The sequence below is a fragment of the Pelecanus crispus genome, chromosome 2, assembly GCF_030463565.1.
Source record: "Pelecanus crispus isolate bPelCri1 chromosome 2, bPelCri1.pri, whole genome shotgun sequence".
Classification (NCBI taxonomy): domain Eukaryota; kingdom Metazoa; phylum Chordata; class Aves; order Pelecaniformes; family Pelecanidae; genus Pelecanus; species Pelecanus crispus.
In genome coordinates this window covers 175,961,104-175,976,963 of record NC_134644.1, presented here as the reverse complement: position 1 = coordinate 175,976,963, position 15,860 = coordinate 175,961,104, and the positions used below count along the sequence as shown (strand labels likewise).

The window sequence follows — 15,860 nt, the reverse complement described above, 5'->3', positions numbered from 1 at the left end:
TCTTGTTTGCAGCGTCCTGCGCTCCAGATTACCCAGCAGAGCAGGAACACCGCCGCTTCAGTTCCTGCTGAAATGGTCCTGGAGGGCCCAAACACACGAGCTCGGCTCCTACCCAAGGCCCTGCCTCGTGAAACGAAGCCCTTTGGGCGTCAGGGGTGGCTGGGTCGGGCCGGCAGCCGCCTGCCCAGCAGATCTCCGGTCCCCGCTTCCAGAGAAATCACGTCGGCACGGTGCGTGGCAGCACACCACGGATTTATCGGCAGCGTTACCTGTGCAGAGAGCTCCGCGGCTAAACAGAGCTGTGGAAGAAGTTGCAGGCGCCGGCTGAAGTCCCAGATAATAAGTATAAAGCGCCTCTATCACTTTTAGTGAAGTTATTTGACAGCGTTTGGGGTTTACGGATCGAAGCAGAGTTTTTACGTTTACGCTGTGCTCCGCTCGGCAGTGAGCGTGGCTCGCAGCCCCGCTGGTCAGGCGCGGCGCTTCTCCTTCGCCGGGCCGACGAGCTCGCCCCGCAGCGCCCAGCAGCCCGCCCGAGGCCCCCCCGGGCTCCCCTTCCCGCGGCCCGGGGCTCCCCCGAGGCCCCCCCGGGGCTCCCCTTCCCGCGGCGAGCACGGAACCCACCCAGGGCTCCCGCCGCTCCGCTCCGCTCCGCTGCCCGGCCTCGGGCGGGCCGCGAAGCTCGGGGAAGCCGGCCGGGGCTGGCACAGGCAGGAGCCGCGCTCCGCGCCGAGGAGGCGGGGAAGGAAAGCCGCACGGCCCGGAGAAGGCCGCTCCCGGGAGCGGGGCTCGGGAGGCCGGGGCAGCGCCCGCCGAGAGGCGGCGGGGGGGAGAAGGGCGCCGGCAGCGCCGGGCGGCCCCGGCAGAACGGCGGAAAGGGGCGGCCTCCCGCGAGGCCCGGCCGGGCTCCGCCGGCCTCCAGCCCCGCCGGGCCGGGCGGCGGCCGCGCTCCCCAGGCCGCAGCGGCCCGAGGCCTCCGCCGGCGGCCCGCGGCCGCGCACCCCAGCCGGGTCGGGTCGGGCCAGCGCCGGGGCGCGGGGGGCCCGCGGCGGGCCGCGGCCTCACCTTGGGCAGCTCCCGGAGCTGGTTGGCGTCCAGCAGCAGCTCCTCCAGCGAGCGGCTGTAGCGGTAGATCTCCTCGGGCACGGCCTGCAGCGAGCAGTGCCGCCGGTCCAGCGCCTCCACGTGCCGGTTGCAGCGCCAGAGCGGCGGCATGCAGCGCAGCATCGCGCCGGGGCTCAGCCGCGATCGGCTCCGGGCGGGAGCCGCCGCGCCGGGAAGGGGCCTGCCCGAGGGAGGGCCCGGATGTGCGGGGGGCGGGCGCTCCGGCAGGGCAGGGCCGCGCCGCGCCGGGCGGGGGCCCCGGTTCCGCTGTCCGGCTGCGCCCCGGCTCCGCGCCGCCCCTCGGGCCCAGCCGCTGCCGCCCGGGCCCGCTCGGCTGCTGGGGCCGCCCCGCCTCCCGCGAGCGCCCCTGGGAAACCGAGTCCGCTCCCGCCCTGCCCCGCGCCCCCCCGGCCCGCCCCGGGCCCGCCCGGCCGCCCCCGCCGCCCCCGGGCCGCGCAGCGCCGGGGCCGGGCCGCAGGGAGCCGCAGGGAGCCGCAGCGAGCCGCAGCGGGGCAGGCCCGGGGAGGGGCGGCGGCTGGGCCTGGGCCTGGGCCGCGGAGCGGGGGCTGCCCCCACCCCTGGGTGCGGGGGAATAAACCGGGGCCGGGGGCAGCCCAGAGACCCCGGGGGGCGGCGCAGGCGCCTCCGCCCGCACAGCTCAGCCCTCGCCCGAGGGAAGCAACATCCAAGGGGAAAAATAACCCCAACCGTATTTGTACGGCGGGAGCTGCGGTGGCTTCCTCAGTAATTTTTATACACGCACACTCAACTGGCACCTGCTGGATGGCAAGTCCAAGTGAGACGTTATTAGGAGAATACTTTGAAAAAAGCCTGTGCCGCTGTGTAAATTTCCGTGAGGCGTCAACGCTTCTCTTTTTTAAAAGACCAGTTAGACTAAAGATAGCATAGGAAGGCAATCAGAAGTGTGAAGCAGGCTCTCCGCGAAGGGAGCTCGGACAATGCCTACACACAGAACATGAGTCCATGGGGACGCAGCAGAGGCTTGTAAAACAAGCGCTGTGAAAGGAGAAATAAAGAACAGCGATTACCATCTACCTCCCCACACAGAGCAAGGCACAGTCATGACAGGGTAGGTTTAAAATTTACACGTGCGTTCAGTTCTGGGACACATTGCCTGAGATGCTGCTTTGCAACAAAAGCGTGAAGTCCAAAGCTGTTACCTCCAAGCTGGCCACAGGACAATGCAGTCCTCCTTGTTCTCATCCTGCATTGCTTTCACAGTTTCCTTATCTCTTTATCACTCATTACCTTTCTTGCCCAGTTATTTCATCTCATTTATCACCCTTTATTCCCCACCTCCAGCCCAGCTGTGTCACCCAGTCATCATACTCATTTCCTCTCCAAACAAGATTCTTTGTCCCAGCTATTTTTGCCTTGCACACAGGTCTCCACCTCCACACCAGTTCTTAGCGTGGACATTTATCTCACAGTAAAACTTCTGGAGATAAATTGTTCTTTCTTCACTGTATAAACATGGCATCTCTTCACACAAACACTCGTGTGACCCAGGGCAGAGCCCAGCACCCCGGGAACAGCCTCGGACACCAACCAACCCAAGGCAGTACACAGGCTCCTTCCATACGCTCTGCTTTCCTCATAGCGCAGAAATATCTCTGCAACAAAGAGAAGAGCGAGGCACTGGCACTTGTGAAAAGCAAGAGGAGGTGAGAGTTACCCAAGCAACTGCAGGGCCTTTCAGCCTCACTGTTAGCAATGGGCAATGGCTGTGAAATTCTGAAGGAAAGCGTTTTTAAACATTTGGGTTTATTAATCTTTCATTTGCCCCAGTTGCAGTGTATTCTATAATAGAGAAATCATGCCACATTAACCTATGACTTAATAAAGGTTTTTTCCCGGGCAAAAAGTGCTAACTAGTATAATGCATCAGTTGGTGTAGTACCCCACCAGAAATCACGAAAGTAGCTAGGAAAAAAAATGGGGGTGACTACAGGAACCGTAAGATAGATGATGAATCAGCCATCAGGAAATAGATGAGATTTAAATTTTAGGACCAGCTCTTTGCATTTGTACCAAGATATAGGGATGTCCCAGCGATGTTTCTTAGAAAATGGAGGGGCAGCACAACAAAGCAAAAACTGTGATATTTTGAAGATGGTTTCATTAATAGGTCTGCCTAAATTTCAGCACAAGTGCAAGGTTACATCAGAGACAAAGAACAAGAATTTCCATTATGCATAAGCTCACAGGTTAGACATGAGGTAGGAGAAACAGAAACAATTCATGCAGAATAGGAAAAGGGCGCCTGTGAGGGAGCTGAAGCTGTGGGACTGTTTGGACGTAGCCGATGACGGCAGACAGGTAAGTGACTGGTCACACGGGTACTTGCAGGCATCTGAAATGCCTGGGTTCCGGCCGCTTCTAGTTCAAGAAAAAATGAGCTTACAAATTGTGTCCCTGCTGAGGCTAGCTTCCAGAACCATCAGAGTTAAAATCTTCAAGGTAGAACAAAAATTCTGTAATGCCTTTGAGCGATGGAAGCCATTTAAGAGCAGCTACCCCAGCAGGATAGCATTTGTAAGCCCACAGTTACAGAAGCTCTGAAGGCGCCCAACACTGCTCATCTTCCAAACCACCGAGAGATGGAGATGCTGCTGAACCTGACTGATTCTCAACAAATCAGGGATTTCATGTGCTTTTCTCTGGAAGCCTATCTTCCCTAATTGGTAATGAAGGAAACTGTATTTCCTGTTTAAGCTTCTCTTGCTCTATCCAGCTGTTACAGGTACAGCACTGAGCCAGCTCCGCCTCCCACATGCTGAACTGCTGTCAGGGTTTTATCATCCCACCACAGGAAGGATCTGATGCTGAATCAGGGCTAATACACAATCCAAACTGAGGATGAAGTTCATCAAAGATGACTGGAAAAGTCCCGTCACAGCCCTGTCCCCATCTCTGTGTGGTGGTGTCTTCATTTGCAGGACTACGTTTCTGAGGCAAACGGTTTTCTGTGACCATACTTCATTATACTTGAAAGCATGGCTGCTGCAGAGCAGACACTGTCGATAAGCACCGTTCCTCTGCCCTGCAGCACTTGAACATTCAAGCCACTTGGTCTCCTGTTTTCACTGGAAAACTGCACAGTTTGCCATGCAGTTTCATCAAATGACAGGTTCATCAGGAAGCTTGGACCTAGAGCACATCCTGAAAAATAGCCAAACAGCTCTTTCTGTTGCAGACTGCTGCCCTGTATCAGCTGGTTTTGCTGGTACTCCCTTCCTCAGTCTCAGAACGCCCACAGAATGTTGCTAGATCTATCCCCCATGTAGGCACCTAGAACAGCTTCAGCAGGAAGTTCACTGAAACAGGCCCAGAGGAAAAAACTCTTTTCCAAGAAGCCCCAAGTACTTCAGCTTCCTAGCCAGCTGGAGGAGGGTCAAAGTGAGAGGAGCCAAGCTGTGTGCAAGGGGCTCCGACAACAGCCACCCTTGGCTGCTTCAGTGGAACCTGCATCCCAGAAGGGATGAGAAACTTCCCAAGTCCAGTCAGTGTCGCACGATGCCCCAGAAACCGAGGATGTAGCTAGTGGTGCACGCATTAACACAGCCTGTAATTTAGGAAAATCCTTACCTGTAAGTTGTTGGCATCTGAAGCGTATTAATTCCATGCTTGCCCTGTTCTACACTTTTGTCTAGGAACCTGCACAGGCCACTGCCTTGGGCAGGATGGGCCCCGTGTCTGAACAGCAGAGCTGCCACATAGTGCTACGTCCGCTTGGTTTATTCTGTAGAAAGCAAGGACTGAGCCCTGAAAGAACAGATAAAAACCTCAGGTGATACAGTCCCATTTATGGAAAACTAACCAGTTGCCAAGGCAGTTTTATCAACACTGTGGGGAAAAGACTGCCAAGGTGAAAGACGCTGGGTCAAAGAGAATAGGAAGACTCACAGCTTCCAGGCTCAAGCTCTTCCGCACCAGTCCCCAGAAATTACAGGTTAGATCTAAGAGGAAACATGGACACCCCCAAGGCAATATGCACACGCGAGAGATCTTTGCCAGCAGCTGCACCGGGTCTTTGCAGGAAAGAAGTATCATCACTGAGAGGTCTCATGTCAATGGGAACCGAAGGGACAAGGCTGAAGCTCTGCTTCAGGATCTGTGTGTGAGAGAGCCAGGCGCGATTGTCAGGAAAGACTGACAAACTGCTTTGGCAGTAACTCTCCACAGACTTGCCAGTGAAGTCTAGTAATTAGCTCATAAAAAAAAATCCTTGACTGTAAATTCAGGTTATTTCAACTACCCTTGTGCTTAGCTAGAGATGAAGGACTGTTGTCTTAGAAGCATGACCACTAACCAGCCTTCTGCAGTACTATTATGTCCTCTTGTTAGACATACTCTTTCAGAGGGACAGGACACTCATGCCTGTGTCAGCCTTACACTGTCCCGTCATGCTGGCTCTCTCTCCGAGAGCCCAATAGCCATAAAAATGAAGACCTACACAAGAGGCAGCACATACAGGAAAATGCTGACAAATAGGATTTTACCTTATTCACACTGACAGTTGAACCATTTACCTGGAACGAAGATGATGTGGACAGATAGTCTGTCCAAGTACCAATGAAATACTAAAAATCCTTCTTGATTACCCATTTTGCTTCAGACTGTACTTCCCAAATTATTCATCTGCTGTGCAGGAATAAACCAGTAATCCACAGGATTGAGAGACTTTAAAACTTGTATACAAGTCAACAGCAGGAACTCGACAAAGAACAGCATTGCACAGGTTAAGGCCCTGAAGCTTGAGATCCTGGGCCAAAGAAAACATCAGTGGTATGCAGCTCTATAATTAGCCGTATACATGCAGGATTTAAGCTGGGGATTAGTTATCCCTTTTGCTCAAGCATTCAAATCTAAGGCAAGGGACTCAGGAAAAAGTATTCCAAAACTGGGGTAGGTAGGGTGGGGAGAAACAGGAGCGACAGATACCTGACTAAGCTATATCAAGGACCCGCATCCATTGGGGTGAGACCTCGAGCCTTGTTTTTCAGGGAAGCAATCCTGTAGAGACAGGAGAGGTCTCCCAGCAGAGAGCACAGGTGCAGGAGCTCACAAGCTCTCTTTTCCCTGTTACACTGAAATCATCCAGTTCAAAACCTGAGAACCAATCCTGCAGAGCTTGTACCAGGCTTCTGTGGTGCAGTGTTTTTCTCACCTCCACTGAGGCTGTATCCTCTTTCAAACAGTGCCTTTGGGCCTAGAGGGAAGGCCCCCAGCCTCAGGAGAGCTGAAGTTTCTGACCCCTCTGCCAGTAAGGAACCAGTGATGCAGCCGAGACACGAAGGACCATGCAGAGCAGCCCGTTTGCCTCTCTTTTCCACCAATGCCGTTTCCTTCAGGGATTAGGAAAGTTGAACTCGTTACTTGTCAGGACCAGTCTGTAAGCGCCAGCACTTGGGCAAAAAGGTTTCATCCTTATCCCAAACATTTTTGGGATGTTTTCATTAAAACGTAGAGCCTCCTCTGGCAGTTGCCACCAGACTGAGCTATTCAATAGTTTGTGCAGCTGCACCCAAACAGCTTGCTGCCATAAATAAGGCAACAAAGCATCCCAGCTGCTCAGTTCTGCTTCTGTTCAATCAATTCTGGTACTAGGTAAGTTACACACACTCTGCTTCAAGATATATATGGGCCTCTGACACACCACAGCTACCAGTATGATTATCATTCAGCATCGGCATACCTAAACATACAGACGCCAGGAACTACAGGAAGACAAATTCAGACAGGTTTAGCCTTCTCTCGGGCAATTACTGCAGATCTGTGCCTGAATCTTAACGAGATCAGCACAGTTCTCTGTCCTAATTTAGGGTTGCAAATCTAGGAAAGTCCAATGGCATGGAGTAATGTGGCAAGCTTTCCAGATGTTGAGGTTGCTTCTGCAAAAAGCTCATTCTGAATTGCCCAGGGCGAATTATTTGAAAAATGTGAAGACCAGTGCTGTCAAAGGATCAACTGAGAAAGCTGTACACAGATAAAACTAGCTGAAAACTGTTGCTCTGCAGTGGTGTATTCTGTCAATAGGAAAAGTCTGAAAAAGCCTGAAGTAGCTTGAAGACACCTTGTTACTTTGTCACCCTATCAGAAAACTGTTCAGACTACAACCATTTAAAGAGTATCAAGAAAGAATGAAGCCTGACTAATAAGCTAACGTAGAGGAACACATTCTTTTGTCTGTACTCCTACTAGATCCATGCTGCACCTGAAGATACCTACAACTTTTTCCAGTTTGCTAAGAAAGCATGACATGAAATACAATAATTGGAAGTTGGTGATTGCAGAGACATCTCTGAAGCACCATATATGAGGGAGTGGGGAGGGAACAGTGAGAGGCCATCAATAAATCCAGGGAAGGGTCCAACACAACCGGCCTATGGCAGCAGCCTGCCAGTTTCTCCAAAGGGACCCTCTCATGGTGCAACTTTGCGCTTCTCCGGTCACATCTGTCATCCTTTTAATCACCGACAGCTTCAGGCTCGTGCAGTCACTGAGAAGGCTAACTACATATATTGTTCACCTACAATAAGGTCTCCCTGGAGCCTTCTCTTCTCCAGGCTGAACCACCCCAACTCTCTCAGCTTTTCTTCACAGCAGATGTGATCCAGCCCTTGGACCATTTTCATGTCCCTCCTCTGGACCCCCTCCAACAGCTCCACGTCTTTCCTGTGCCGAGGACCCCAGAGCTGGATGCAGTGCTCTGGGAGGGTCTCATGAGAGTGGAGTAGAGAGGGAGAATCACCTTCCTTGACCAGCTGGGCACACTGCTTTGGATGCAGCCCGGGATACGGTTGGCTTTCTGGGCTGCAAGCGCACATTGCTGGCTCATCTCCAGCTTTTCATCCCCCAGTACCCCCAAGTCCTTCTCCACAGGGCTGCTCTCAGTCCCTTCATCCCCCAGCCTGTACTTGATAGTAGGGATTGCCCCAACCCAGGTGCAGGACCTTGCACTAGGTCTTGTTGAACTTCATGAGCTTCACACTGACCCACTCCAGCCTGTCGAGGTCCCCAAGCCTGTCAAGGTCCCTCTGGACAGCGTCCCATCCCTCTAGGGTATCAACTGCACCACTCAGTTTGGTGTGATCCACAAACTTGCTGAGGGTGCACTCAAACCCACTCTGTGTTTTATAAAAATACTGTACAGTTATCAGTCCCAGCATGGACTCCTGAAGGGCACTACTCATTACTGATCTCCATTCTGACATGGAGCTGTTCACTGCAACTCTTCGGACGCGGCCATCCAGCCAATTCCTCAGCCATCTAACAGTTCATCCACCAAACCCATCTCTCTCCAAGTTCTTACAAGGATGTTGTGGAGGACTGTGTCAAAGGCCACACAGAAGCCAAGATAGATGATCTTTTGTCATACATTTCACTTGTCAAGACATTTATGAAGTTACTTTTGTAAAATATCATCCTGTCAGCCAAGTAAGATTGATCATGCACACGAATTTGTTGATCAACACTTAGGCTGTCATTCTTTAATCTCTGCTCTCCCCTTGCATCAACTTTTATCCACTTTGGTTTTTTAAACCATCAACACCACAAGGAAACTTCTAGTGCAGTCTTTATACTCCTAAATCCAGCCAAGAGAACAGGAACAAACAGTAGAAAATGGAAGCTAGGCAGACCAACTAAGTCATGGGAGAGGTGTTTTGGTTTTCTTTAGTAGGAATAATAAAACTCTGGAACAATTAAAAATAGCAAATTTTCTCCTGCATCACAAACAAAAGCAGCAAAGAAGCTGTGCTGCATTGCGAAACTGGGGCAACTGTGAGCTACCAGTATGCTGTGGCTGGGAGAGAGGTCAATGGGATCACAGGTGGCATGGGATGATGCATTTCCAGCAAGATAAAAAAGGACGAATGCCACTATACAATATATTCAGCAGGTCTAATCAACTACTTTCAAGAAAAGGAAATTCAAGCTAACAAATGCAAAGAAGGGCTGCTAGGGCAGATGACCGGGGAAAGAGCAAGCTGATCCCAAGAGACTTTGGCTATCAAAACACAAGTTGGAAATGACAGGCTTGCTATTAACTTGGAATGTGTATAAAAACAGGGAAGAAGAAAGGTTATTGAAGCTAACAGGCAATAGTAGTACAAAAAGAAGTAAACACAGATTAATCATAAAGTTAAACTGCAAATACAAATTTCTAACCTACAATAGAAGAAGGTTCTTTTAAGTGTTTGAAACAAAATACAAAAATTTAATTTTAAAACCATCTCTAAGCAGCTGCAGGCTCAACTCAGAATTCCCCACTGAAGTTCCTTTGAGATTATTCTTCCTTTATTTGAATTTCTAAACTAAAATGATTATTTTCTTCAGATCTGTGCTGTGTACCAGTTACGCATAACAAGCAATATAGTAGCCCCTTACATACTTAAAATATTTAAAATAATTTATATGAGCTAATTCTGTTCCTACTCATTAGCTAGACAGAAAGATTACTAAAATAAATGCATTTAAGCTTTGTAAATATTACTAAAGCTTTGAGTCCTCAACAAAAAAAACCCCAAACTTTCTTTTCAGGCAAGGCATGTGGTTCCGTATCACTGTCCATAGTACAAGGGCTAGATGCTTATTTCATAAATGCACTTTAGGTGCTGCAAATCAACACTACTCTCATCTCAACCCAGCTGTGACGCCTGCAGCCTGACTTGCTATTCATATTTTGGCACGTTAAGGAAGGCTCAGTAAGGGTGACTCTGACCCATCAATAAAACTGTGAGGTCCAAACTATGGTATCAGAACAAATATGTGAACACTCCAAAAAGGCCCAGCTGGTTCAATTCTGGGCTCTGACCCATGTTTGGGCTCCTGAGTCCAAGCTGAACATGCAGGTCCTCAGCAGGAAAGCTCCCTCCCAGCACCACCCAAGCTACCCTCCTTGTTAATACGGCAGCACTCAGGGGTGCTGCTGAAATACTTTATGCAGAGACTCCCTCCTCCATTCCAACCCTTTACGGCCCATCTCTGAAGAAAACTGCTATTCCAGCCCCTAAAAGGTGCAGTGGGATCTTGACCTGAGCGTTTCTGAAGTGACCACAGTGTAAGGCAGGAGCACAAGGAGCAACCCCTCTTCAGGCTCTGGCCCCGGTCTTCTAGGTGGGTGAGGCCAGACCCGGCTGACAAGATGTCAGCCCCTTTAACACACACACAGATGCACACTAGCTTTCTTTGCGCTTTTATGCAAACTACAAGTACATCACAGAGATCTGTGCCCAACCTGGAGCGTTCTTTACACATGGCTAAAAAAAAAAAACCCAGACAGGCAGAGGGGGCAGGGGCAAAGTCTTTCAAGTAGAGTTCATGCTGACAGGTCACTGTTATCAAATCTCTCCTGGTCATACACCTCTGCTACCACCTTTCTTCCTGCAAACCAGCGCCCATTTAGAGCCTGAATGGCTTTGTGAGTCTCTGACGCCATGGAGAACTCCACAAAGATCTTGACAATGATCTCGGCATCCTCCTCTTCTCCTTGCTTCTCCTGGTAGATTATGACCCTGTTTACAGCCCCAAATTTGCCACATTCTTCTGTCACTTCTCCCTCTAGGTCATCATCAATGTCCTTTGGATCCACCATGTTGCGAAGCACCATCACAGTGGACTGCGGAGAGAAGGTCAGGACAAATGAATTAATACACTTAAGAGACACTGAGATTAAATTTGCAAGGCCACATCAGACTATGCAACATGCCTGAGCACCACCAGATATTCCAGTGCTATGTCATTACAAGGATATTCCATGAAACCAATAATGTCCCAAGTTCTCAGGGATAAGTTAGTAAATTTTCTTCCCAGATATCAGAAGCATGAACAAATCTCATTCACTGACAGCTGTGCTGTGGCTGGCCTCAGTCAGGAAAGCCGTGTGCCACGTCTTGGGCTTTTCTTAGACACATCTTTGAAGCACAAGTGACCTAGAGACCTCTATAATTTTTCTTGTGCTGTTCATATCCAGTTATTTTTTGCTTTCTTATCTTCAACACCACCATTGTGTGTTTTTTTGAAAATTTTTCCTCATCTCTAAATAAAGTACAAGGATTAACCAGGTCTTTCATACTTCTGACAACTGATGGTTGACCAGGTATTTTCATTACAGGGGATAACCACATGAGTCCGTCAGAATGCCTGCAACATACCTCTCATATGCATCCCTCCATCAAGCCCTGTTGTGACTGAGCACCTCTCTGTATTACAGAATGGTTGAGGTTGGAAGGGACCTCTGGAGATCGCCTGGTCCAAGCTCCCCTGCTCAAGCAGGGCCACCCAGAGTTGCCCAGGACCATGACTAGATGACTTCTGAATGTCTCCAAAGATAGAGACTCCACCACCTTTCTGGGCAGCCTCTGGTTTTGTGCATTACACTCAGCTCTACCACATCCCTTCCTCCCAGCTCTGGCCCTACCCAGCACCATAGGCTAGCAGACATGGCATTTCAGGCTCAGTATAATTTTAAAATACTTGTTCCAGTTCTTATTCACATGTCTGTATAACTTCCTTTAAGGGCCTACTAAAAGGACAGAAAACCAGAAGGGTACTTAGAGGCTGAGAATGCCAAGCAGCTTTGAGAATGGTGTAGTTTAAGACTCTCTTTTGACACTGCTAAACTTTTTTCAAGCAAGTATGCCAAATGAATTGGATTCTTTGGGAAAGGTACTTGTGACAGAGGAAAACTGGCTGCTAAGTCACAAGCTCAAAGATGTATTTAAAATTATGTACCCTTTGAAGGTAAAAGAGAACACTCACTAGCTAACTCATTTGTATCCTCCCTTACGAAATGCATGTCAGCATTATCCCTATTTAGCAAACAAAGAAGAAACATTGTCAGTTCAGTGCCAAAGCTCAGGAAATCTGCGTGTCAGATAGGAAACTCAATCATGCACAGGAACAAACCCCTGGTCATGCCCAAACAAGAAACCTGATGAGATTATCAATGCAGCCCCTTTCAAGACATCCCCCCCTCCCCCCCATCTACGAATCTATCATTCTGTTTAACGTTCTGACTTTTTCTATCATTCATTCTTGTCCTCTTCCTCATTGTAACTTCTGTGAAGTTTTGTTTTACAAACACCTCATCCTACAGTAACAGGTTGTGGGGAAATGGTGGACTCAATAGCTTGGAATAGGTTGCCCCTGACCACGTGCCACTCACTTCTTTAATTATAAGCCGAAAAGCTGTCATGGTTTGCTTTAATGATCCTAAGTAAACACAGTTTAATCAGAGACACGTCCTAGCCAAGCCTCTTGTGGCCTAGTGACTGGTCTGAACCCTCAGAGAAACTCGAAGATCCTAAAGGCAGAATAAGAACCATCACAAGCAGCGCATAAGCAGGGAGCCTTTGTAGTCCCGCATGAGCCCTGTGGGTACCTACAACATATGCTGCAGGAAGCCTGTACCACATACAGAAGTGCATAGCTACACCACAATAAGACAGATCTAAACCTAGCAGTCTCATTTGCTGACAACTGGAACCAGCTCAGGGCAGTCACACTGCACTCACCTCCTGTTTACGAAGCAATTTCTGCATCACCATATGACGGGCACTACTGCCAGATATGCTCATGTGTTCCTGTTCACTCAGCATCTCCGGCCTCTCTGACTCCTGGAATACCTCCTCTTCTTCCTTCTCCTTTTTGACCTCCATCAGGCCCAATGCTGGGGGACTAGCCAGGATAGGATTCACAACTCCCACTTGTGGAATAGTGACAGGAATGGGAGGTCGGGCGGGGGTTACACCTGTAAGAGTACAAACTCTGTAGCATAAAGAAAAGAACTGATGTTCCGCAACGTTTGGGTACACACCAGCCAGTGATAAAGAGGATCACAGAATCTAGTTGGTTTTATTTGCTCTGCACCAACAACGACCAGAGAGACATAAGCAGCAACTTAGTCAGCGTAGAGGACATAAGCACTCAATACATGCATCATATACTTGCCCAGAAGGGAGACAGAGTGCAGGATTTTGCATGGAGTAACAATTATCCAGATTTTCACTCAGAATGCCATGCATTCCTGCTGTGAAGTTCACGTCCCTGTCGTATCTATTATATACCAAAATAAATTACTACTATGCTGCACAGATTTAAAAAAAAAAAAAAAAAAAAGTTCTTGAGGGCAGGACAGGGAGGCGGATTTCCGCTTCAAATTCTCCTTAGTTGTGACCCTAGCTAGAGAGAACTGTGCTTTATAACAGGTACACAAGTGACAAAATGAAGAGTAAACATACCTGTAATGACTCCCGGTGCTTGTGCTGCCATTACAGCCTGCGGCAATGCCCCTAACGGCTGGGCCAGGGTCAGTGCTGGAGATACCAGCCCAGGGGTTGCCAAAGTGCCAAGAACTGCAGCTCCTGCCACTGCTTCCTGTGAGAGAAAAAAAAAAAACAACAAACCCCCCCAAGTGTTAATTCTGCATCAAGAAGTCATACTATGGGTGCATTCAGCTGAGACTTGGCTTTTTTCACACCTAAGAAATACCAGATATATAGGTTCTGAGGATGACAGCTCTCCAGTGCTACTGTAAAAGAAAAAAAAGTATGCCATCCAGCCCACCAGAGAAATGCAGAAACTACAGGACACCAAGCCTTGGAAGAAAAACATTCTCTTGCAACTCAAATTTCACCCATCCTCTCAAGCTGCTAGATCAGTTATTGAATGAAAGACACCAAGGGATTCAAGACATTGTTTAAAAGATGCAGGTGATTCCAGAGCAAGAAGAATCTCTAATTGTTTTCACCTTCTACAGAAATAAAGCTTTTACCGATGCTAAAGAATGTGATCCATTTAAAGACTGATGGGAGCTCCCATCCCATCCCCTCTGATGACAGCACCAGGGCTCTGGGGCCACGTAACAAACCAGGTGAGGGAACTCTTGCACCTTAAGTTTTTCCTAAGTGATCTGGTGGAAGGTTAATCCTTGTCTGATTCAAGGAACACTGTAGTCAAACGCACTACTGCAAGCACAAGGGACAGGGCAAGGGAGAGCACAATACTGCTATTTTTCAAAAGCTGCACATTTTTAGATTAGTTTAAACCAAAAATCTTATCTCTCTAGTCTTCATCCTAGGTGCAGACAGCAACACAGCACTGAAATTGGTCTTCATGACCATAGCAACTGCAAACGATTTTCACATTAGTAAAGTTCTCAATGAGACAATCATATAACTAACTTTTGCCACCACCATTTTTACTGGTGTCCTGGTTTGGGCTGGGACAGAGTTAATTTTCTTCCCAGCAGCAGGCACAGTGCTGTGGTTTGGATTTAGGATGAGGATAACGCTGATAACACGCTGATGGTTCAGTTGTTGCTCAGTGCTGCTCATGCCAGGCAAGGACTTCTCAGCTTCCCCTGCTCTGCCAGGGGCACAAGGAGCTGGGAGGGGGCACAGCCAGGAGAGCTGACCCCAACTGCCCCAAGGGCCATTCCATACCATACGGCGTCATGGGCAGTATGGAAACTGGGGGGGTTGGCCGGGGAGCAGCGATCGCTGCTCGGGGACTGGCTGGGCATCGGTCGGCGGGTGGTGAGCAGCTGCATCACTTGTTTTTTCCCTAGGCTTTGTTTCTGTCTCTCATTGTTCTCCTTTTCATTACAATTTTTACTATTACTATTATTATTTTGTTTCAATTAGTAAACTGTTATCTCAACCCACAAGTTTTCTTACTTTTGCTCTTCCGATTCTCTCCCCCATCCTACCGGGGGGGGGGGGGGGTGAGTGAGCGGCTGCGTGGTGCTTGGCTGCCTACAGGGGCTAAACCACGACACACAGGTTTTACCTTTTTTATCCAATTCTCGCCCCTATCCCACGGGGGGGATGTGGGGGGATCGAGTGAACAGCTGTGTGGTGCTGAGTGGCTCACTGGGATTAAACCTCCACAACTGGTAAGACCCTACTGAACTTTACCACTTTCAATGACTGGAAACTTCCTTCAAACTTTCAGCCTTGATAATTGAAACATTTTATAACCACCTCCTTTTGTCAGCGTTGTCTGCACCTCTTCTCCCACCCCGTTACCTACTTGCCTCCATACAGACTGTACTTGAGCAAAAACCTGATGCACCTTTCAGCATTCTTCTACAGTTATACCAAGCCAAACTTTTCTAGTTTCTTCCTGTATATCAGGTTTTCCAATTCTCCCAATAAATGCAGTACTTCTCTATACCTTCTATAATCCAAATAACATCCTGACTCTACATGACCAGAATTCAAACAATGTTAGAGATGAACACCTAGTTAAATGATAAAACACTTCCATAAAACTACTGGAAATCATGTGCTTAAAATATACCCTAGGATCCAAATTTTTTTGTTATTGTTGCTTCCCAGGCTGTTACGATTTAGTTACTCAGATCCTTCTCTTCCTTGTCTTCATGGGGCTCCTATAAGCCCTGACACTGTGGAGCAAAAAATTCTAAGGTTTTGTTCCTTAAATGCAGTATCTTGTACTCTACTACTAAACGCTGCATATATTTCTTATTCCAATCTGCTGCAATATTCCAGTTCTCCTCTACATTAATAATGCATCTCAACTCTGTGTTGCCAACTAATTCCGTTAGTTCTCTTCTCCTAATGCCCAAAATAAGCAAGACCTATCTGTAAGTAATTTCACCAGCAGAGTGAAGGTTCGGCAATTTCCTGCACAGCACATTTCCATCTCTTCTTCTCACTTGCCTACACATCTCAAAATTCACTGTAGTGGTATTGGTCTTGTCTAAC

General features: G+C 48.8%; 2 protein-coding genes across 8 annotated transcripts in view; both read right to left on the bottom strand.

The window, feature by feature from the left end:
- SCRIB (scribble planar cell polarity protein) overlaps window positions 1-1,227 on the bottom strand; it is a 113,970-nt gene extending 112,743 nt beyond the window's left edge. For all 3 annotated transcript variants that reach the window (XM_075704909.1, XM_075704908.1, XM_075704910.1), the window contains exon 1: window positions 1,066-1,227. In XM_075704909.1, coding sequence (XP_075561024.1) covers window positions 1,066-1,227 — 162 coding nt within the window. The remainder of the gene's footprint in view (window positions 1-1,065) is intronic.
- Window positions 1,228-8,717: 7,490 nt separating this feature from the next.
- Window positions 8,718-15,860, bottom strand: part of PUF60 (poly(U) binding splicing factor 60) — a 36,209-nt gene continuing 29,066 nt past the window's right edge. For all 5 annotated transcript variants that reach the window (XM_075728342.1, XM_075728345.1, XM_075728344.1 and 2 more), the window contains 3 exons: window positions 13,371-13,506; window positions 12,645-12,880; window positions 8,718-10,747 (listed from right to left, as the gene is read on the bottom strand). In XM_075728342.1, the coding sequence (XP_075584457.1) occupies window positions 10,448-10,747; window positions 12,645-12,880; window positions 13,371-13,506 (672 nt within the window). In that variant the 3' untranslated portion in view covers window positions 8,718-10,447. The remainder of the gene's footprint in view (window positions 10,748-12,644; window positions 12,881-13,370; window positions 13,507-15,860) is intronic.